Here is a 22,209-nt window from a genome sequence, read left to right on the forward strand (position 1 = left end):
TGTCGATAAACACAGAGCTTGGCAAGTTGTACGGAGTGGAGTTTATGTCTGTGGAGAGAACTGGGAGAGCTGTTATTATCCCATCATTTGTGCAGAGGATCTGAGAAACAGAGCTAGAGTACTGCCATGCAATTACAATCTGGTCATTGAAAAAAAAAAAAGCACAGCTTTAGTAGAATCAGACCATCTCTCTTGCTTTCCCTCTGTCGTTCTCTCTTTTCTTCTCATGTGTGTGTGTGTGTTTGTTTCTTGCTGTATTTTTAGCATGTTGGCCGCAATGTTACATCTTGTACACTTCCGGACCTCCTTCAGTGACAGGAGTTCAACCGCTCTGCCCAACCACCGACTCTTTTCGAGGGTTTTTCTGGTTACGTGTGCACGGTTGAAATGACGTCAGTTTAGTGCCTCACTGTTATCTGATAGCGGTGAAAGATTTCCTTAGCTATTGCTATTTTACAAGTAAGACATTTAAAAGCAGGGTTTAGATTAAAATAATGGGGTTTCCCGAGGGTCCTTGTTAAGGGGGTCTTGAACTGAAGACTGTTGATACTATCAGAGTTGGAGAACAAGGATGAAAAAGCAGGAAAACCTGTACACCCATTAAAAAAAGATTTACTGTCAAAACTGAACACAGTTCATTACATAAACTGAACTTGAGTCATTTAGGCAGTATTTTGATTATCAGGAGTATATATATGTAAAACTTTACCTTCCAGACTGTAGCTGCTAATTTGATAGCTAACTTTGCCAGTTATTTCTATTTGCATGACTGAAAAGAGATTGGGTTTGAATGTTTGTGGTAGAGATCTAGCTCCCAAAACAGTTTAAACTTACACTGTCTGGGAAGAACATTACATGCCTTACTAGGAGAAATGTAGCTAATTCAGCTAATTTGACTTCCAACTCCATGCCCTTCAGTCAACATGATTCATCTATCTTGGAAAAGCAGCTCAAAGATTTACTCTTTGTATATTTCTTTTGGCTTTAATGTGCTTTTTTGCAGAAGATCATGTTATTCTGAATGCTGTCTTATGATCCATCCTCATCCTTCATCAAAGAGCGCTAAACTCTACCTAGAGTCATGGTTTCCCACCGCATTTCGGTTTGTTTGGCCTTATTATGTGCTCCTTGATGTGGTGGATAATTGGTGTACAGTGATTTTTCCTGTAATTCCAGCACCTGTATTAGTGAATAATAAAGAGGTAGAGAACATGCTTGAGCCAGGTGTCTACCTTTGCCAGCTGAATCGTATAAGGCCATTAAAAGATGCTTGCAGCTCAGGGTAAGAATTTGGCCTTTCATACAGGAGATAGATATGTTATCGTTATTACATGGTGATGAAAACTTCACTTCTCAAAGCCTCACTTCTCCGAGCCTCTTGGTTGAACAATAAAGGTTTTGTGGTGATACCATTTCTTCCTCCAGCCAGAAACTACAACTATGCCCTTGAGTCTTGTTGCATTTGTCTCATGGGGATGCTCACACGTGGTATTATGTCAACGGAGTGTCACAAGAAAAACAGACTTTAAAAGCTGGCATGAAATTACATCACTTCAGTCATTACAAGGTTCCCTATTTGGTGGCAAATTAAGTGTGTAATTCGAACCTTAGAAAATAAAACGAGAGTTTGGGTATTCGGCATAACTTTGCACGCTCGTTGAAGGGCCATTTCCAATTAGTAGGCTGGTTTAGAGCCAAACTCCAGAAGGCTACAGAGGATATGGCCATCAGGTTTTTTCTCTTTTTGTTTTTACCCAAAAAAGATTAAAGGCTTGAAATTGTGACGTATTTCTGTGCTCACAAACATCCAAACTCCGCATCCTTCCTAACCTATAGTAAAACCCTAAATCGGGCCTTGGAGACCTGAATGTACAGGAGTCAGTTTCAATGAAAGAGCTCATAAGAGACTCATTGACCGGGTACATATTACTTTTTGGCCTGAATAACAAACCTGAAAGGAAATGGACTCTGATGTTCAGGTACTTCCCAGAGTTCCTCACCAGGTCGTAGTATTTGTGGGCCAGCGGATTTCAGGCACCTCTAGGAGCTATTTTTCATGAATGTCACTTTGGGCTAAGAGCATCTACAGACACACTATCCCTTGGGGAGGGTTTGGGGGTTCTTTCTATCCTCCAAACATGCTTCATTTGAGTTTTCCGTTTTCTCCAGGTTATCCATAGAAGTACATGGTGTGCTGGTGTTTGGTAAAGAGAATAGTTCCTGGCAAACTTTGCAAGAGCTCAAAGCTATTTCATCTGCAGAAGACAGAAAGAGATGACACTTTTGGAAACATGAAGCTACCACTGACCTGCACGACTTATTATTTTTATGTGCTTTCTTTTTTCCTCAGAAAGCAGCCAGCTACCTCTAAAGTGACTGCCCTTTATTTCAAGTCTCCCTCATTTTATTTTATGACCCTGGCACCCATCTCTATCCGAACGACTCGCTAGAGGGCAAAATAAAGTGTTAACAAGCTCCTGCATTTTTAACTTGGCCAAAAGTGCACCCCTGCCTCCCCTGTCCTCGTCCTAAAGCCTGGCCATTCCCAAGAGGGAATTCGGAAAAGGGGTGGGTGGGTTGTTCAGCCTCAAAGCTGTTTGCCGTCACCTCTTTTACGAGGGCTCAAGAGTGGTCTGCTGGCCGACGGTTGCCAGGCACAGTGTATGCTGAAAAAGGAGAATGGGCTGTGAAAGGCACTGATTCAGGGCCCTGAGCACTCGCAGGCATGCTGAGCCAAAATAATCAGATCAGCCTCTTGACCGAGGCGTCTACACTGGTCCATTTGTTTTTTTGTTTTTTTTTTTTGCCCGCCCTCCTTCCTACGATATAGGCACCCTAAGCTTAGGTCTGCTTGTATAGAGGTGGAGGGAAAGTCACGTTTGCTGTTATTGTTCATTCTTGGCATTAAGGTTGATTATATGCATTTATTTTTAAATAAGCTTCATTTGTTGAGCCATAGGAATCATAGATGCAGGAACAAATTAATATTTTTAAGGAATGAATAAGACTTAGCAATAATAAAGCTTGTAGCTGTACATTGGGGCAAAAAAACACGAGAAGCGTGAACCTTGTCAAATGCATTAATATCATCAGCAAAAATATATATATTTTTTTACAAATAACGACGCATTAACAGCAATAGTCTTGATGTTAATGACATCCAGGTTTGCATTGCTTGTTGGTATAGGAAGTCCAAAAACGTACAGAAAAAGAGCTTGTGTTCTCTCGGAACACTATGGAATGATTGTCCATGGTATTGCATCATCAAATAAATCTGGTTTTAACTTTTGATGCACCTCACTTCCACATCTGTTGCACGTATGGGAACAACTCCATGTATAAGGAATGCCATCTTAAAAAGATATTCCAGAGTATTACGTTATTAGTGGAACATAAACAAAATATTGTCACATGGCTACCAGCAGTAAATCTTTTGTAGACTGTTCTTGATGGTGTCTATTGCAAAATATATCTAAACCCCCTGGAGATTTGCTTTAACCAAAAATGTACATGTTTGGATGCTAAATAATTCTTTAGAGTTTCCATGGGGTTTTAAAAAGTGTAAAAAAAAAAATTTTAGGTTTTAAAAAGTCTTACATTTGTTGTTCACTAATTTTTCAGATGTCCACGTAACTCTACCTCTAATCTTGATTGAAATTCTCCCTTTAGCATTTTAGAATGGTTTTTCTTGTTAGTTTTCCTGGTGTTGTAGTTCTTTTTTTCACTAGTCCAAATGTAATTTGCTGTATTACGACTACAAATGAGACCAACATGCAACAACCAATCAGCTTTCTGTTATTGGTGCAATTCTCTCTATTGGATTGTACCACTGATATAAAACGGTTTACGATACATGGCTTGAAAAATAATTCATTTAGGACTTGATGTGGGTCTTAAATTTCATTCTTAATGGTCTTAAAAAGGTCTTAAAAAGTCAGAAATTTTAAACCTGCAGAAACCCTGCTTTAGACAAAAAAATATCTCAGATATTTGTTGTAATGCTTCACTTCCAGTGGCTGTTAATAATATTTAAGTTAAGAGTCACGTGTCTGTGACAACTGTTTTTTCCCCCCTAATGTTCCTCTCTGAAAGTCACTTTTGAAGAAGCCGTTCACACGTTAACACGTTTGTTAGCTCAAAGCCGTGTGAAGGAAGAGCTGATTCTGAACAAGCTGACAGCGAGCAATGGAGCTGACGTTAGCACTCAAACAATTAACAGCTCTGTCTTCATTTGTCAACCCGTGCGAGCGTAAATCGCTTTGGTTCCCAGCCAAAAAACAGAGTAACTCATTCATCTTGGTTCACTCCCTCAGGATACAGCACAGCAGCGTGCCAAGGTTAGCCTGCACATTCTCTTGTTGGTTTTTTTTGTACTTTCTTTCCTCGAGAGAGCTGCAAAAATTATTTAATGTGTGCAGAGGTTAGAAAATTGTTCGCATTCCAGATATGGAGAATTAAATGTTATTTCTATCTCTTTCTTTTTTTTTGATATCGAGAAATGTCATTCCATGTTCCTGGGTTTTAACTCGCACTATAGGCCGTAAATAAAAAATAATTTCTCAATGCAATTCCCAGTTCTGTGACTTTAAGAATGTGGGAACTGCTTCTTTTCAGTTTATTTTGGCTTTGTGTGAAGTTCTTACTTATCCTCCTATATCACAATGTGGGGATAAGTTGCATCTTTTCTTTCTGCATCTCTATAGACACAAACATTTGTAATGGTTCAACTCAAAAGGTCTGATAAGCTGAATTCTCCATCCAGTAATAACACTAAAAATGCCTGTAGGCTGATTTTATATAAAAAAAAAAAAGATCTGCCCAGCAAATCTCAAGCCACAAAAGTTTTTTGCCTGTTTTGTCAGTCAACATAACGGTCTCATAAAATCTGCCTGACTCTTCAGTCTTTCCATTGTGTTCAATAGAAAAGAAACATTTTCGATTTCCTTCTCAGGTCTCTTATTCCTGTAGGCCCAGATCTGATTTCTGCATTGCTGAATTTACATAATTTAATAAACACTTACACACCGCACTTTTCAATGAAGCTGTTATGAGTGATGCGCTGAAGCATTGTACATTTTAGCATGTATAATTTACTTTTGTTTACATGTTCCTTCAAAATATGTACCCCCCCAGAAAAAATGCAATATATCTGCATTCCCAGGTAAAAGATAGATAAATTAGGTTCGATAGATAGATGGTTTCCTCAGCAACAAGAAAAGGTTCAGTATATTCAGATTTTCTTACTTAGTGTGTATTAGTGTATATTCTATGCAGACTTTTAGGTTATACAGCTCTAATATCTGCTTAGTGTGTGTGTATGCATGCATGCATGTATGTATGTGTGTGTGTAGTATGCACACATCTCCGTAACTGGTGCCCGTGAGATTCACATATTGATGCATAGCCAAAGATGTGGTGCATTAAAGATACATATGAAGCAGCTACCGATACGATAGGATTTACTCCTTTCTATTCGATTCAATGCAATTTGATGCAATGGAAATCGAAGATTTTTTTTGGTTCAGACAGACAGCAAATCATCAATTTACTTAAGTGCCTTCTGACTTATAACACATGGAAAAAAATGATCAAATAAACCAGGCGTTCTTTTCCTGTTCTGTCTCAGAAAGATGCAGCTCTACCTCTGCCATGTTAATCTGTATTCTATGTGACTATCAATGTAACTGTCAAATCTTTCTAAATAATAAAAGTATAGCAAATCTATTAATAATAAATAAATAAATAAATTTTTTTAATCTATGCAAATATGTTAAAAATGATTATTTTAAATCTGTGCATCAAAATCTTACCACCCCCAATATATATATATATATATATATATATATATATATATATATATATATATATATATATATATATATGTTGTGCATTAAACATTTATAATTAAATCCTGTGTTATAAATGAATAATCCAGTCATATAGTTATAATAATCAGTCTGATGCAAGATTAAGAATCTGAAGACATTTTGAAAACTACGCATCAATTCATCACAGTAAATTGTCCAAAAAAACCCAAACGTAAGATAAATAAAACCAGTGTTGATTAGATTAAGAAAATGTGTAACACTTGTATTACAAGTACTAATGATTGCTGCAATTGTCCGTAGTTCACATAGTAATTGTTCACAGCACTTGTAATGGCTGCAGATGCTATTAAGTCCTCATTCTCCAGCACGTCTTAGGTCTGTTGTACAACCAGTGAGTGCTGGACGAGACGAGACGAGACGAGACGAGACGTTCCAGATTAGTCTTCATTACCTTTTTGTTCATTAATGCTAATCGTCAGAGCAGTAGTGCATTCTTAAACGCTCCATGCTAATTGAGTGCTGTGTAACTATGTGGGCGATTTCAGCAGGGACCAGCTGCTTACTGCGTGCCTAATGTGCTTTCCTACTCGCATACTTTTGAAGCACACGTATACGAGACCGTCATAAAGATTAGTTCAACGAAGAGTAATGTTCTGAGCGTTGACCTGCTTTGATGTCTCGCTGTATCGGACGAGAGGGAACAAGAAAAGCAAGAGGGATGTGTTTTAGTTGGAGTGTTTTCAGAAATAATGTTATTAGGACATTTAACCCTTCGGCACAGAATAGCTCCCTGTCTTGTATAAATGTGAGGGTTCTTATGTATTTTTTTTTTTCCAGAAGGAAGCCATTTTTCAGTTTAACAAGATGGTAATTAGTCTGTGATTATTTAAGTATGTAAATCTTCCCAAACCTCAGATCCTCAGCTAGTATTCGTGTCTTAGATGTGGCCTTAGACGCTGCATAGTCTTTTTCAGGTGCTTGTTGTTTTTGGAAAAGAAAGCCTCATTCCTCTTGGGCATGTCGGAGCCATCAGTGCTTTTATCACTCGTTTCTGTTTTAAATTTGCCGGTGTTTTGCATTACTTCAGAGCTCCTCTAATCTCCTGTGATATGTTTGGTGATTAAATGAGTATTCCTTCGGGTACCATTGCAGGGCTGCACTCATCTGTTACTAAATCCCAACCTTTAGCAATGTTCATTCTCATTAGTGTCACAATGACGGAATATTTTAATTGCTAAATATTTTATGTGTATTATATGTATCCACTATATATCCATGTAATGGCTGTTTTTTTTTTTTTTTGGTCCACGCCTCTTGAATCTGAATTGACTCTTTCATAGGGCTAACCATTTACTACAATCTGCTTTTCTGGTGATTGAATCTTTATAGAGTGTCTAACAGCATGTAGAAATAGTGTTGGCGCATCCTGCGCTGGGATTTCTCTTAAGTGCTGTAAACTAATAGCTCGTGTTATTTCTTGCCGATTGACTCTCATCGTGCATGTCTGTCTGCTCTTAAAAGGATCCGAATCGGGATGGAAAGGCAGGAAGTTTCTCTCTGTCGTACCGAAAATGCTGCCAGAACATAGGGCATTATTTTCAATTGAGGCAAACATGACGAGATTTTAAATCGTTTAAACTTTCAGCACTGCTAAATAATTTGAAAGCACATAATCCAAGATCATGTCAGTGAGAATTCACTAACTTTTACTTACTCTCTTCCTTTTTTTCTGTGTTTTCTGCAGCAGCCAGCGTGAACCTGTCAGAGTCTGGAGAGATTGAGCCATTGGCCGAAGCCCAGAGCAGAGGCTTGCCAACTCCAGAAGGTACCCGAATTTAACTCTGAACTAATCTGCATAGCCCCTTTACATTTTTTAAAGCAAGGGCTACTTCAGGTCATGTGACCTTAAGACATATGCTGGATTTTAAATTTGTACTCGCCTGTTTACCATCAACAAACCAATTGTCTGGTGTGTGTTTGCTTTTATCTACATTAGAGTCTAATGGTTTACTTAAGGGTTGCTGTTCTTGGTCAGCACCTTAAGGTTTTCTGGATGAAGAGTACTGAAGCCTTTGGCGTTTCCTCCCTCTTGGTCCATTTTTAGTGTTTGTTTTCACGCTGGCCAGTTTTTCCCATCTGTTAACAAAATTTTTTCTTTTAAATAAATCATTTGGAAACATATAAAAAAACAAAGGAACTGCGATTTTCAGCTTTGAGAAATCTCTTGGAAAATTCTCAGTCTAATCTATTAGCCTCTGTAATTCATTTTTTTTTGTGTGTGTGTGTGTGTTTATGTATTTCCTGATCTCTGTTCCGTCTCTGTTAAGTGCACACTGACAGTTGTAGCACCAGCAGTTCCGGATCATGACACACACTGCTAGTTCTTCGTGATTACAAGTCACGGAAGTGATTAACCTTAAATTGAGTTTTAGGTCAGATGGGTCACACTTCCAGCCTCTTTTTTTCTTTGACTTATTTCTGTGCACACCACTATAATCCTGCACCTGGAGGCGAAACATGACGTGTTTGGCCCTCAGTAAAAGCATTGACAAGTAACAGCCCCTCAGACCACATTCTGAAAGGAAAAATGCCTTTAGGAGCAGTTACAATGCTCTGGTTCATCACATGCATGTCAGACCATGCAGGAAGGCTCCTTGTGAAGATCTAGATCTTGATATACGGCTTTATGCGGTCGTGCCGGGGCGTGCGCCTGCACTCAGGCCTTCGACCCACATAAATCATGTAGAAAGAAAATGCACCACTCGGTCCTGCCAGGCCCGTTTAAGAGCAGCTGAAGAAAAGGGAATGTTGCACCGTGGAGAATTAGTATATTTGCTTTGGCCATGATGTGAAGGGTCTGGAAATTAACATAATCAGCAACGGGTTTTTGAAAATGAGCACAGGACAAAGTGATGTGAAACGTCTTTCAAAGGCATACTTATATCACAAATAGCAGTGTGAAGTAAAATGTAAAGCTATTAACATGAGGTTTGACCCTGGCTAAGGGCTGTTTGAGATCTGGGCTGTGTTTGGAGTTGTTAATGTCGAGTCCTAGAAGGCAAAGTTGTTACTCTGGAGTGTGTATAAAATTTCACTTTATTAACATTTTTACATACTGCAGCCAAATTGTAGAGGGGAAAAGGAAAAGGTCGCACACTAAGCGGTTACATCACAAGTAAAAATTGCATTTCGAATCCAGGTGATTACTGCATAATAACAATAATCTCATTTGTTGCTTTATTGAGTCAAGTTCTTATGTCATCACTTCATATCGCATGGGTCTGATTCATTGATGTTAATGCGGGCCGTTCTGCTTGAAAAATGCATCTCCTTGACTGCTTTGGCCTTGCTGTTCGTTTTCATTACACACTCTGGATGTCCATTTACACAGCTGAGTGTGTGTTGGCATGATGCAAGAGGTGGCTTTACCTCAAAGAGGAAGAAGGCTTGTCATTCTGATTTATTCCTATCAAAAGAGTCAGTGAGTGCCTTTCTGATATCCCAGTGCCAGTAATAGGACTCCATCCAGAGAACTTGCCTTTTGAAAGTATTGATAATTCTCTTGGTCCTCTTGTAATTTATTTAACCTCGAGGTTAGTAATGTTTCTAAACCTTTGTGGTGTTGGTTGTTGTTATTTCTTCCTTTGCCATTGTGTAATTCTGCCAGAGATGCTCCTTATTTACATTGTTTGCATTTGGCAGACAGTTTTATCCAGAATGACTTTAATGTGCTTTGAAGTCTCCATTGATAAAAAAAAAATACCAGATCCAGATCATTCCAGATTCTGCTTATTTTTTTTTACCTAGTTGGATGGATTAGTGACAAAAAGAACTTCACTTGTGAAAGAGTTCCATACTCAAAATTTTGCTATATTTTGTCACATTCCCTTATCCCACTAACCAGCCCTCCTTTGATAGAAGCAGAATCGAGAACAGAGAGGATGAAGGCTAGCACAGGCTTCCACTAAGACCAAGAAGCCATTGCATCTTTTGGGCCGCCGTCCATGCTTCATCACAGGGCAGCGTAATACACAGAGAGAGACATTTAAACGTTTGCGGCAGAAGCCCTTATCGAGAGCGACCTAAAGTTATATTTGAGCAGTTGAGGGTTAAGGGCCTTGCTCATGGGCCTAGAAGTGACAGCTTGGTGGAGCTGGGATTTAAACTTATGATCTTTTGATCAGAAGTCCAAGATCCTAATCACTGAGGTACCACCTCCTGCCCTCTTCTGCATATAGGAGCATACAGACACCCACAATTGGCTAGTGTTGCTCTGAATGTCTACTGTGATTGATTTTCTGTTGTGCTACTTGGGTGCCTATGAATATGACAGTTTGATTTTTCAACTGGTCTTTGTTTTAGTGTTCGGTCAAACCAAGTCATTGTCAAAGGGCCTTTTACTGGTGTGGTGGTTGGGTCAGGGAAGGCTATAATGGCTTATTAGGGCTGCCAACATTGTTTAGCACATCGGTCATTTCCAGCCCCAAGCAAACAAACAAACTACCAGTCTGCCATCTCGTCTGGCCTGGACACAGCACATACTCCTCTGAATAGGTTTCAATAAGGAAGAAATAAACAGTGATTTAACAGAGGATAAGGAGGAAAATGGCAAAAAAAAAAAGGAGATAGCAAAATAGACAGGCTGTGTGTTGAGCAGTGGGCTAGGAAACTTTAATTAAACATGATGGTGACATCATGGTTGAGTGCCTCTTTGTGGTGATGGGCACCGTTAGCAGAGTTTCCATTGCGTCAGGTCTGAAGCTGCCTCGAGCCCCTGCTGTACAGCCATTTTAAGCACCCTCTCGTGTAGCTGGTGGCCTGGCTGCATGATCCGTGCGCATTCCTGTGCTGATTCAGTTAACTGTAATTTGCATTGGAGCAGCCGAGGTGAAAGTGGAGTTAAATCTGTCTGCGGTGGAATTCTTCAAATGGGTCATAAAAGTAAAGCGCTGCCTTTGGCGAAGGCACTGTCCATGTACAACACAAATTTGCAGTATCACTGTTAGAGTGGTTTCTTAAAAACGCTTGGAGAAGCATGCCAGTTCTTTCACCATTTGTGAGGTTGTTTTTGCCAACTCCTTTTATTTATGCTTTCTCCCATGAAAGATACACTTATCCAATTCGGGGTTTGATTTGAATCAAAAATTAAGCTTTTCAGTCTTTAATATTTAAGCGTATCCAATCTGGGATCCAATCAGTTTATCTGGGCAGAATGTGCAAATATTGTTGCATTTCCTGTAGTAGAAAATGAACATGCAGTTTATTTGATTACTTATTAAAGGGTAGGTCTAAACTGGTTTTAGAAATATACTACTAACTATAATGTTACTTGCCTAGATACTTAAGAGGACCTGCTACATCCAAATCTCTGGTTCCCGATAACCTGTGCTGCTGGTGCCCATAAAGGTGCAGCTAATATTCCCTGCCTTAGACTCGAGTCTCCTAGAACCAGAGCTCTTTCAGGTTTCTCAGAAGGTTCTTCACTGAGGAGAGCAAACCAAAGGGGAAAAGAGTGGTTCTCCCATGGCCGAGTCTTAGTGTTAGCTTTGGCTTTGCGAGTCTGCCGACAAGTCATCAGTATCCAGACTTCTCCTGCAGAAGCTGTACTGGTCTCTCTCTTATGTTGGATATACGAGGTGGTATCAAAAAGTTCCGAGACTAGTTTTTTAAGACGCCAACAGATGGCCAGTCAGTTTGCCAGAATACATTGTACATCGGGAGCTGTGCGACTAGTGCTATTCTGATCACGTGCGTTTTCACGTCTGCCATTCTGACCACGTGTGCACCCTGAGTTATCCTCATATGCAAGTTTCTTGCAACAAAAAAAACACGTTCCCACTTCCGCACCCCCTCCTACATGCCGGATTTGACTACTGCGGACATCGCCCTCTTCCCGAAGATAAAGCTCCAGCTCAAAATCATCCGGTGCGAATCGCAGAAGGTGCGTGACATGCTACGAAAAGAAGACTTCTAGGACGCATTCGAGAAGTGGCAGGAACGCTGGATTGCTGTGCAAAGGGAATATTTTAAAGGTGAAAGTGTGTAAACGTAGATAAATAAAGTAAACAGAGCTCGTCTCAAAACTTTTTGATACCACCTAGTGTTTCCTACCATAGCGTGAAGATGTGCTAAGTACACATGGACCTCTTGAAGGACTCTTGTACCTCCAGCATGTTTGTCCTTCCTGGCAAAAGGAAGATAAATTCTATGCCACCTTTTAAGGGTACACATACTATGGCATCCTCCAGCTGTACTGCAGCATGTCAGAGCTTGCCCCTGTCCTGTTCCAGGCAGTTTGCAAAGCATGTGTTCTCATTTAAAACATCTGTGAACTGGCTGGAGCAGGAGGAATCAAATTGTGCGTATGTAGCAACAGGTGTGCATTCTGTTAAAGCGCTATTCAATATTAAATCAGCATCATTATCAGCTACATTTCCCACTGTAAGAATTGTATGTTAGCTGTTACAAAGAGAATTCTTCAGCTCCCCACTCACGCTGTGCAAAGATGTTTTTTTTTTGCCCTTGTTCCGATCAGCAGATGGGCATCGTCCAAGGGACCTGTTGCCCACGGGAGGAAAAAACAAAAAACCCCAAGCAAGTTCTTCTACATTTGGAATTGAGACTCTGAGTTCCCCTTTTCCTTCCCTTTTTTCTAAATGCACACGTTTTCAATTTCCCCTTACACCATCCGAAAGCAGATTCTGTCTTAACAAAGAAGAACAAGCAGTCTGACTGAGTTGCAAAGTACGAAACGTCCCTTTTTGCTGTGTTTACTGCCCTGTTCTTGCCCTTTGAGCGATATATATCTTTTCAAATCCCGGTTCCTGGATTTAACTAGATATGAACTTGGCTGTAGTTTCCCCACATAAACCACTAAAGTTTTCCGTATCGGCTCCACGTTTTCACGTGTTATCGCCACTCTTCATCACAACAGAGCCGTAAACGAGCGTGCCCAAAACAGACAGCTTGCAAATCATTTGCGTAGACACCGATGAGAGATTGCTCCAAAACCTGTAAGGACCTGCCTGTTGCACAGTGCGTCACTAGCGATCCCCCCCCCCCCCCACCCACCCATTGTGTTACTTTGTGTGCTATTTTGGACAGGAGGATATTACTAAACTACCTCCTCCACACCCCTTCTATTTTCTTTCTTCCCTCCTTTACCATCGAATGCATTTTCTGGATTGCCCCAAGGCACATTGTGTCAACACGCCTTTTTTTTTTTTTTTTTGTGATTTCTGCAGCTTTTGTAGAACTTCCCATTAAAGGATTTCAGCTTTGCTGTGTTTAAGCTTCTGTTTATAGCCGTATGTGTAATTTGGTCGAGTAAAGTTACATTCGCATTGAAATCCAAACGCGCCGAACGGAAATAAAGATGATACATTGTCTAGTCGTGTTACAAAGCCTGAAGATACCCCAAGCGTATTTTCACTTAACAAGGCTGGTGGTAAGACAGAAGACTTCCATATATGGCTGTTCTTCTCGTCAGACCTTGTGCTTTGCCTTGTTGGTAAGGCCAGAACTGGGCAACAGAGACATAACCTCATCTAGGTATGAGAACGACAGGGGGCTGGTGAGAACACACTGATTGATGGAGTGGGTCCTAAAGTCTGGTTGATAAGATGGAGGTCTGGTGCACCAGTCTCTGAGTGTTTATTTGAGCTCCGTCTGGCTCCTCACATGATCTAAGGTCATACCCTTCACACACTGAGACTGACCAGAGGCCCAAACCCCCACCTTTTTTTGTTGTCTAATTTGTCTGTCTTTTTTCCTCTCTTTTTTTTTTTTAACCTTCGTCTTAGTCTAACCTCATTCAATTCACTTTTATAATTAAACTTTGTCCCAGATTGACACCTCTTTTTAAATGTATTAGCCTATTAATTAAATAGGAAGACATGCAAAAAACCCCAAAAACAAAACAACTGTATATAAATGTGCAAATGTTCAGAAGAAATTTAGTTTGAACCGTGTTGTAGTTTGGCAAAGGTGTGTTGTTTAGGCTCGGTTTGTTGTTATTTAGGCTCAGTATGTTGTAGTTTGGCTGCAGTGTAGTTTAGGTTCCGTGTGTTGTAGTTCGGGCTCAATGTGTTGCAGTTTGTGCTCACTGTTTGTTGTAGTTAGGGCTCAGTGTGTTGTAGTTTATGCTGGGTGTGTTGTAGTTTTTGCTAGGTGTGCTGTAGTCTGGGTGCAGTGTGCTGTGTGCTGTAGTCTGGGTGCAGTGTGCTGTAGTCTGGGTGCAGTGTGATGTGTGCTGTAGTCTGGGTGCAGTGTGCTGTAGTCTGGGTGCAGTGTGCTGTAGTCTGGGTGCAGTGTGCTGTAGTCTGGGTGCAGTGTGCTGTAGTCTGGGTGCAGTGTGCTGTAGCCTGGGTGCAGTGTGCTGTAGCCTGGGTGCTCTGTGCTGTAGCCTGGGTGCTGTGTGCTGTAGTCTGGGTGCTGTGTGCTGTAGTCTGGGTGCAGTGTGCTGTGTGCTGTAGTCTGGGTGCAGTGTGCTGTAGTCTGGGTGCAGTGTAATGTGTGCTGTAGTCTGGGTGCAGTGTAATGTGTGCTGTAGTCTGGGTGCAGTGTGAAGTGTGATGTGTGCTGTAGTCTGGGTGAAGTGTGAAGTGTGATGTGTGCTGTAGTCTGGGTGCAGTGTGGTGTTGTTTGAGCTAGGTGTATTGTAGTTTGGGTACATTATTAGAAAGAAAACAACTTATGCAAGTAATCGAGTTATGTGAGAAAGTCTGGACATTGGGAAGATTTGGAATCTAGAGAGCTTTGTATTCAAGCCACTTCTCATTTATTAGTTTTATTAACAGATTCAAATCCATCTTTGAACCCACCAATGTGGTAAAAAAATAAAAAGCATACACAGTTTATCAGTCCATGGCATATTTTTGTGATGATCCACCAACATTGATAGAAATTACAGTGAAATGTTTCCATCTGAAAATGTTTTTCTCCATCCAGTCACGTATCCTAACGTCACCTTTGCACTAATGTGTCATCTCTCACTTCTGTGTGAGGCTCTGACCCGTGCTCACTCTTCCTTGCTGAAATTAAAACCTGCTGGATTCCAAGGCTGCGCATGGTAAACCGCGGTTAGTCTCCGTCACACGCGAAGAGTAAAAACAGATTTCAGTCACTTTCAGTACCTTCGCCTCCTCACCTTACTTTCTTTTGTTGATTTAGAATAGGACTAACAATTCTGATACCCACATGAGTAATCGTGAGATATTTAACACCAGTGTTCAAAAGGCGACGTGCCAATTTACTGTGGGTAACCGTTTTTCACAGGTTATCTATTTCTTCATGTTTTTTGTCTTTGTGAAAGTACTTTAATTATAAATGACATTTCAGTGTCTTGCAATAATTTTTTCTTATTTCCGATCTGCCAAAAACAACACAACCTTCCTGATGATCCACATTCACCTTGCAGCCATCAAGCTGGAGCTGCTTAGACCAGTATGTTTGTTTCACAGGCTGGAAAAAAAAAATCTGCAGTTACTTAATCCAGATGTGGCAGATCACGCTTTCTGGAATTTTGTGCTTTGTAAAAGATCAGGCCTTTAAAAGCAGAGTCGCTGGCATGTTTCTGCTAAGACTGCGTTGCTGCTTTTCTGGCATATAAAAGACGGAGATGCAGATGTGCACATAAAGACACATATCTCGCAAATGTTTCAAGAGCATTGGGTAGTGTGTTGGATGTATGTTGCTTGAGGCATTTTTTGCAATTTGGGTCTTTGGTTATTGTCTAACAGTATGTTGTACCCAGGCCCAGTGGTGGACAGTAACAATGTAAATGAAATATGTTCCTGTACTTAAGTAGCTTTTTTTGTTTATACGTACTGTACTGATTTATTTTCATTTGGGGAGACTTTTACTTTATATTCACTACATTTCAAAGTCAAATATCTGACTTTTCTTTTTGTCTTACTTCATTTTTAGTCAAGCATGCAACACCAATCAGGGTCGAGCACGTGCTCTGTTTTGAACTTGTTTTGATTGCCGCTTATCTAATTAGCACAGGCATACAGTTCGGCATCAGTTTAACAGCAAGCAGAACATTTTGAAAGAAGTGTTAGAAGAAACTCCAGACTCGAACTCTCGAACTGGTTTTATTTGTACGTTTTTTTTTTTTTTTTTTTTTTAAGGTTTTGGGCTCATGATAAATTAGATACTAATCAGTGTTTGACTTATTAATATCATTCTATTAATTGATCAGTGTGTTAGGAGAAAAACCTGAGTATTTTCACATAAACTGAGTTGATTAAGTAAAGAGTCATGTGACAAAAATGATAATAGGAACATTACAGCCGTAAAATCATAGCACTTTGGACACTTAAGTACATTTGAAGGTAAAATACTTTTGTACTTTTACTCAATGAAAGTTTAAAGGGACACTTTTACTGGAGTCATATTTTACTTAGTGGATGTCTACTTTTAAGTACATGCTTGGTGTACTTTGTCCACCACATGCCAGCGTGTTGGTCTTTATTCAGTAAGTTTTGACAGTGTTTTGCAGTTGCAGTGTTCAGGGAAGTATTTTGATGTATTGTTGATTGGTTTGGTTGAGCGGTGTTCTGCAGTTTGAGCCATGTCTTGTTGTTTGGATATGTAGAGCTTGAACAGTGTTTTGTAGTTAAGGCAGTATACTTATGTTATAATTTTGGGCCATGAATTGATGTAGAAGCTGTGTTTTTGAATTAATTCCTTTTTTCAATTTATCCACTGATTCAAACCTTTTTCTTTTTTTTTTTTTCTCATCCCCAGGGTACTTCTTGGAATTTGTGGAACCCCCAAACAACATGACCATCATGCAGGGTCAGACTGCTACACTGCACTGCAAAGTGGCAGGTAACCCATGGCCCACCATCAAATGGTTAAAGAACGACGCCCCAGTGGTGCAGGAGCAAGGCCGCATTTCCATCCGCAAAACCGAGTCTGGCTCAAAACTCCGCATTCAGGATCTGGACACTACTGACACCGGATATTATCAGTGCGTCGCCTCCAATGCCGTCAAGGTCATCTCAGCCACTGGTGTTCTCTATGTGCGCCTAGGTAAGAGCTTCTAATGCTGAACGTAGAAAATTGTCAGTGAACGATGACACCGTCAAACAACGTGCTTGTTGTTAGCATCCCTTAACAAAGCCCTAGCTGATTTTTTATGCAGCTATAATGTTCTTTTAACTTGATTGCCTTTCTGTGAAGAGAAGACTATTAACCATCATAATAAGCACATTCTCTCCTGCTATATGCCAACATCATAGGGTTAGTGTTCTCCATCCTGTCTGCATCATTTAGGGTATTATTTGATCTATATGTTTGCAGCTTGTTTTAGAACCATATGCATGAAATCATTGATGGGTATCAGGGGTTTATAGCATGGTGCTGGTGTAAATCTCAGTCACACCACTGGAAAGGACTTCCCACTGTTTTGGCTGAAATTCGTTTTTTAATAGGGAAACCTCTTTACTAGAAGCGAGTTGCGTATTTTACACCATGTTTTCGAGTGTTTCTGAGTGACGATCTGCCTCCTTTTTTCATGCAAAGTGATCTGAGAGTAAGAATGCTTTCATTTCTTGCCCTCCACTCTTGAAAAGCAAGATCAGCCCTCTTGAAATCACGAGGTGCTTCTCAGAGAAGTGGAAAGGTTAATGGCAGATGAAAGACCTGGGGCAGGCTTGAGCAGTTCGTCCTGGTTTAGATCAGAGATGCAATAGTGTGTGTTCATGGTGAAAGCTTTAAATAGACAAAAATGTTCTCAGTGCAAGGCTGTTTAGCCTGTTTACATAGGTGATCTTACATTATAATTTGATATGGGTTTTTGATGATTATGGGGTTTAGCTTTTATTTAGATGAGATAATGAATAATTTACAGCAGCTGATTGTTACTTGAACGGAAAACCACTGTAATATATTTGCATGGATGATCAGTGCAGTCGCATAAACGAACGTTCTTCAGAAGATTTTTACCTGTCTGGTGAGCATGTTATACTTGGTGTTCTCAGACTGACCACTAGAGGTCGATCGATGGATTTTACCGAAACCGATAGCGAGGTACTTGCTGGTAACCGATTAATCAACCAATAGTTTTTCAAATGGATACTGGATAAAAAACAAACAGCACTTCGAGTAAAATAGTTCTGAACTTAAATAAATTTTTTTAAAGTTAATAAACTTTCTTTCAACTCATAAAAATGAGTATCAAATTATTAATATATAATAAAATTCTAAATAATAAAAATAATATGGCGCTCTCCGTGCAGCATGCAGTCTTGCGTTTAGAAACAAACAGCATGTGGTTTCATTGATTTGCCTCTACAGGCAGATTGCATAATGACAGCGGGTCTTCTCAGCCGCTCCAGCATCGAATGCAACCCGGAAAAACTATCAGTATGGATTTTTTTGCCGATAGCCAATAATTCCATCTAACTATCAGTGCTAATTAATCAGCAACACCCATGAATCACTCTACCTCTTCTGACAACCTTAACTCAAGACCATGTTGTGCACTGTCTTACTGTGATGACCAAATTTGTTTAGAAACCATACTAGTGAAAAGCTTTCTTTACTTTATAGATGAACTTAAAATGTTGTTTTTTTCCTTATTTTTACAGGCCAGTCTCCAACCCATGGTCCAGATGATGCGTAAGTTTTCTCTGTCTATGTCTTTTGTGTGTTTGAGTCTTTTATGTCACCTGGTTGGTGTACCTGACATTTGAAATCACTCTTTCAGAACAATTTTAACACTGTAGCCTTTGTCTTTTCTTATATCTAAATAGAGGCATTCCTGCAGTGAATTAGTCATAAAACTCATTTTGCTTACTCATTACCAGCATGATAGCGAGGCAAATGCTTGCTGGGGTCAGTACGTGTTTATTCTCTACAATTCCTGTCAGTGGTAGTCAGTCATCTGGGTGTAACTCCTATCCGACAATTCATCTCTTTTGAAGCCAAAACAAATCTTTAACAAATGGAATAAACCTTTTTTTTCTCCTCTCTTCTATGAGCAGGATAAGTAAAATGCAAATCCTATATCATGTCAAAACTTAAAATTCACAGCTGAATCAAGGACAGAAAGCTAATTCAGACTTTAGTATCATAATAATATCCAGTGGCGATATTAGTATCATATTAGTATACATTAGTATATATTAGTAGACTTCTCAAAGACTTTTTCTACCATCATAGTGATGGAACTAGGGCTGGAACAGGTAGTGGGAACTTCAAACTGTTCCACCTGTTTTTTATGTAGGAGTTACTTAATGAACGACATCAATGTTAAAATCACAAATGTAAAGTTTGTAAAATTTTCATTATTTATAATAGGTTTTAACGGATATTGACCTGTTTGACCGGTCCCTTGGATTGAATCGATTGAATGGGACCTAGTGTTACTACTGTGTCATTACTATATATAATTCCAGTTCGAATACCCTGTTCATTAAACATGAAAGTTAAAACCTGAAACATATATATAATACAGACATGTCTGAACTTTTCTCCTATCAAGGGCCAAAATTAAATGTTAGTTGAGGACTGAGGGACCACTAGTGTTGCACTACACCAAATTCTATTATATAAAAATAATTATCATTTATGATTTCAAAACATTTAGAAACAAATAAAAAGCATGACTCTGTCATCTAATTACCTAATGCAATTTTCCTTTTCTAGTCTATTTAAACTTATAAATACCACATAGAGTTCAATGCCCAAAACTGTGAATTCAGTTCAGGCTCCTAACTATACAGTCATATGTAATATTCTAAAATCAGCGACCTCTAATGAGAGACATGAAGCTCCGAATTTGTCAAATTCACTTCACTTTTCTTCTCTATTCTCTTCTTTTCATATCTTTTTTCAGCTTACAAATATAAATAAATTATATTAAATATTAAATAAAGAGCGGTCAAGTAATAACATTGCCATTATAACATTATGAGTGGTGAAGTGAAGAACACTGATAATCTCTTCCTCATGGCACCTCTTAGTGGGTGGATTTATTTATTAGGCAACAAGTGAACATTTTGTCCTTAGAGTTGATGTTAGAAGCAGAAAAAAATGGGCGAGCGAAAGGATTTGAGCGAGTTTGACAAATTGTGACGTCTAGACGACTGGGTCAGATCTATCAAAGTATCGATCAAAAGTGCTCCAAGGAAGGAACAGTGTTGAACCGGCCAGGATCAGGGTCGTGGGCGGCCGAGGATCATTGATGCGAAGGCTGGTCCGTGTGGACAACAGACGAGCTCCTGTAGCTCAAACTGCTGGAGAAGTTCATGCTGATAATGCTCAACGGATCAGAACTGTTTTGGCAGCAAAAGGGGGACCAACAAAATATTAGGCAGGTGGTCACAATGCTATGTCTGCTCGGTGGCCATAAAGTTATGCCTGATGTATATAAGTGTCTATGTATATACAGTACAGACCAAAAGTTTTGACACACCTTTCATTTAAAGAGTTTTCTTTATTTTCAAGACTATGAAAATTGTAGATTCACACTGACGGCATCAAAACTATGAATGAACACGTGGAATTATATATGGAATTATATACATAACAAAAAAGTGTGAAACAACTGAAAAATTTCATATTGTAGGTTCTTCAAAGTAGCCACCTTTTGCTTTGATTACTGCTTTGCACACTCTTGGCATTCTCTTGATGAGCTTCAAGAGGTAGTCACCTGAAATGGTCTTCCAACAGTCTTGAAGGAGTTCCCCGAGAGATGCTTGGCACTTGTTGGCCCTTTTGCCTTCACTCTGCGGTCCAGCTCGCCCCTAAACCATCTCAATTGGGTTCAGGTCCGGTGACTGTGGAGGCCAGGTCAACTGGCGCAGCACCCCATCACTCTCCTTCTTGGTCAAATAGCTCTTGATGCCTTCAGTGTGACTCTACAATTTTTATAGTCATGAAAATAAAGAAAAATCTTTGAATGAGAAGGTGTGTCCAAACCTTTGGTCTGTACTGTACATGCTGGTGTTTATTAGTGGTTATTTTCCATCACCTCATATATTACATGGCGAGACAAATCAAAAGTCACCACGGACTCTAGTTTGAGGATCTCGGCTGTAATATATCTTCATAGTCATTACTTGCTCATAAAAGGCAGAGCAATCAGTGATCTTTAAAAAACAACAACAACAACAAAAACAGGTCTCATTTTAATAGTGGTTATGTAACTTTGCTTGAGTCTTTACCTCGAAACCCTCCCATCACCGAGTCTTAATTGCTTCTAGATCATGCTCTAGCATTCAGTTGGTGGAAAAAAGGACCCCCTGCTCCTCTCGTCTCTCATCTCCCTCCTCCTCCATTATTCCAATCTTCATCTCTCCTTGACCTCTGCGAGCTTAGCTGCAGCACAGCACTTCTTGTTTGATTTGGCCATAAAAACCGCTCTGAGAGTGAGACTGAAACGTGTTCGCCCTGGAGCACTTTCCGTAGATGCTGTGTGTACAGGGACTATGACTGGAGTCAGCGCTACATAGGCAACAAAGAGCCTTTCTCACTCGGAGAGGGTTTTGGCTAAATTTCCCTGAGAACCAGGGAGCTGGTGGCCACCATGCCCTGAGGAAAGAAAGCACAGGGTGACGGCCAGATTGAGCCTTTTCCAACTTTTAAATAAGGGCTATAATGTCTGAAGGGACATTCAGTGGAAACTCTGCTGACATTCACTATTGTATTTAAAACCTGAGAACAGGGTTTCCTCTGAGAGGCTTTCTATTTACAAATTTGTCTCCTGTGCTAGGATTAAAAAAAGATCACACTGACCTGGGTGCTGTTTTTGAATGATCATGTACCTAGAAAAGTGCATATAGTTTCCTTTTAAAGGTTTTCTAAGTAAAAGATACATACTGTGGGAAAAGTGGCATTTTTTTTATTGGCGAAGAAAGTCCAGTTTCGTATCTTTATTTCTCAGTGCGTAACTGGTGCAGGACTTCTTTCACTGCCTGTTGGTTCATATGGTCTCCTGTGTAATGTCTTTCTAAAGGGCTGATTGTCAGAGGCTCAGCTGGTCCTCGGGTGGTTTGTGAGCATGTAGTGAACTTTACCATGTTCTGACTTACTGATGAGTATCAGGGTTGATAAATGGGCTGAATAAGTGTAGAAAGATATGCTCTGATAAAGATCTTCTGTTATGGGGAATGATTTTTTTAGGATTTCAGTATATACTATACATGGATGTGTGTGTATGCATGTATGCGTGTGTGTGTGTGCGTGTGTGTGTGTGTGTGTGTGTGTGTATGCCCCAGCAGGCCCAGTGCTTCCTCTCAGGTCACACAGACTGATTAGGACCGTGTTGTAAATACCACAGTGCAGGAATGCTTTTGTCCGTCTTATTGCTCCTTCATCAATTGCTTTTCCCTCTGAATCACTGCTGCCCTATGGAGATGCTGTCTCT

General features: G+C 39.9%; 1 protein-coding gene across 3 annotated transcripts in view; it reads left to right on the forward strand.

The window, feature by feature from the left end:
- Nucleotides 1-22,209, forward strand: part of ror2 (receptor tyrosine kinase-like orphan receptor 2) — a 72,450-nt gene that overhangs the window by 36,885 nt on the left and 13,356 nt on the right. For 2 of the 3 annotated variants that reach the window (XM_083567949.1, XM_083567950.1), the window contains exons 1-4: nt 4,095-4,337; nt 7,573-7,653; nt 16,581-16,868; nt 18,428-18,458. In XM_083567949.1, coding sequence (XP_083424075.1) covers nt 16,616-16,868; nt 18,428-18,458 — 284 coding nt within the window. In that variant the 5' untranslated portion in view covers nt 4,095-4,337; nt 7,573-7,653; nt 16,581-16,615. Of the gene's footprint in view, nt 1-4,094; nt 4,338-7,572; nt 7,654-16,580; nt 16,869-18,427; nt 18,459-22,209 lie in introns of those variants that run through there. The other variant, XM_083567948.1, reaches the window with a different exon arrangement.

This window comes from Silurus aristotelis (assembly GCF_946808225.1).
Source record: "Silurus aristotelis genome assembly, chromosome: 18".
Taxonomy (NCBI): domain Eukaryota; kingdom Metazoa; phylum Chordata; class Actinopteri; order Siluriformes; family Siluridae; genus Silurus; species Silurus aristotelis.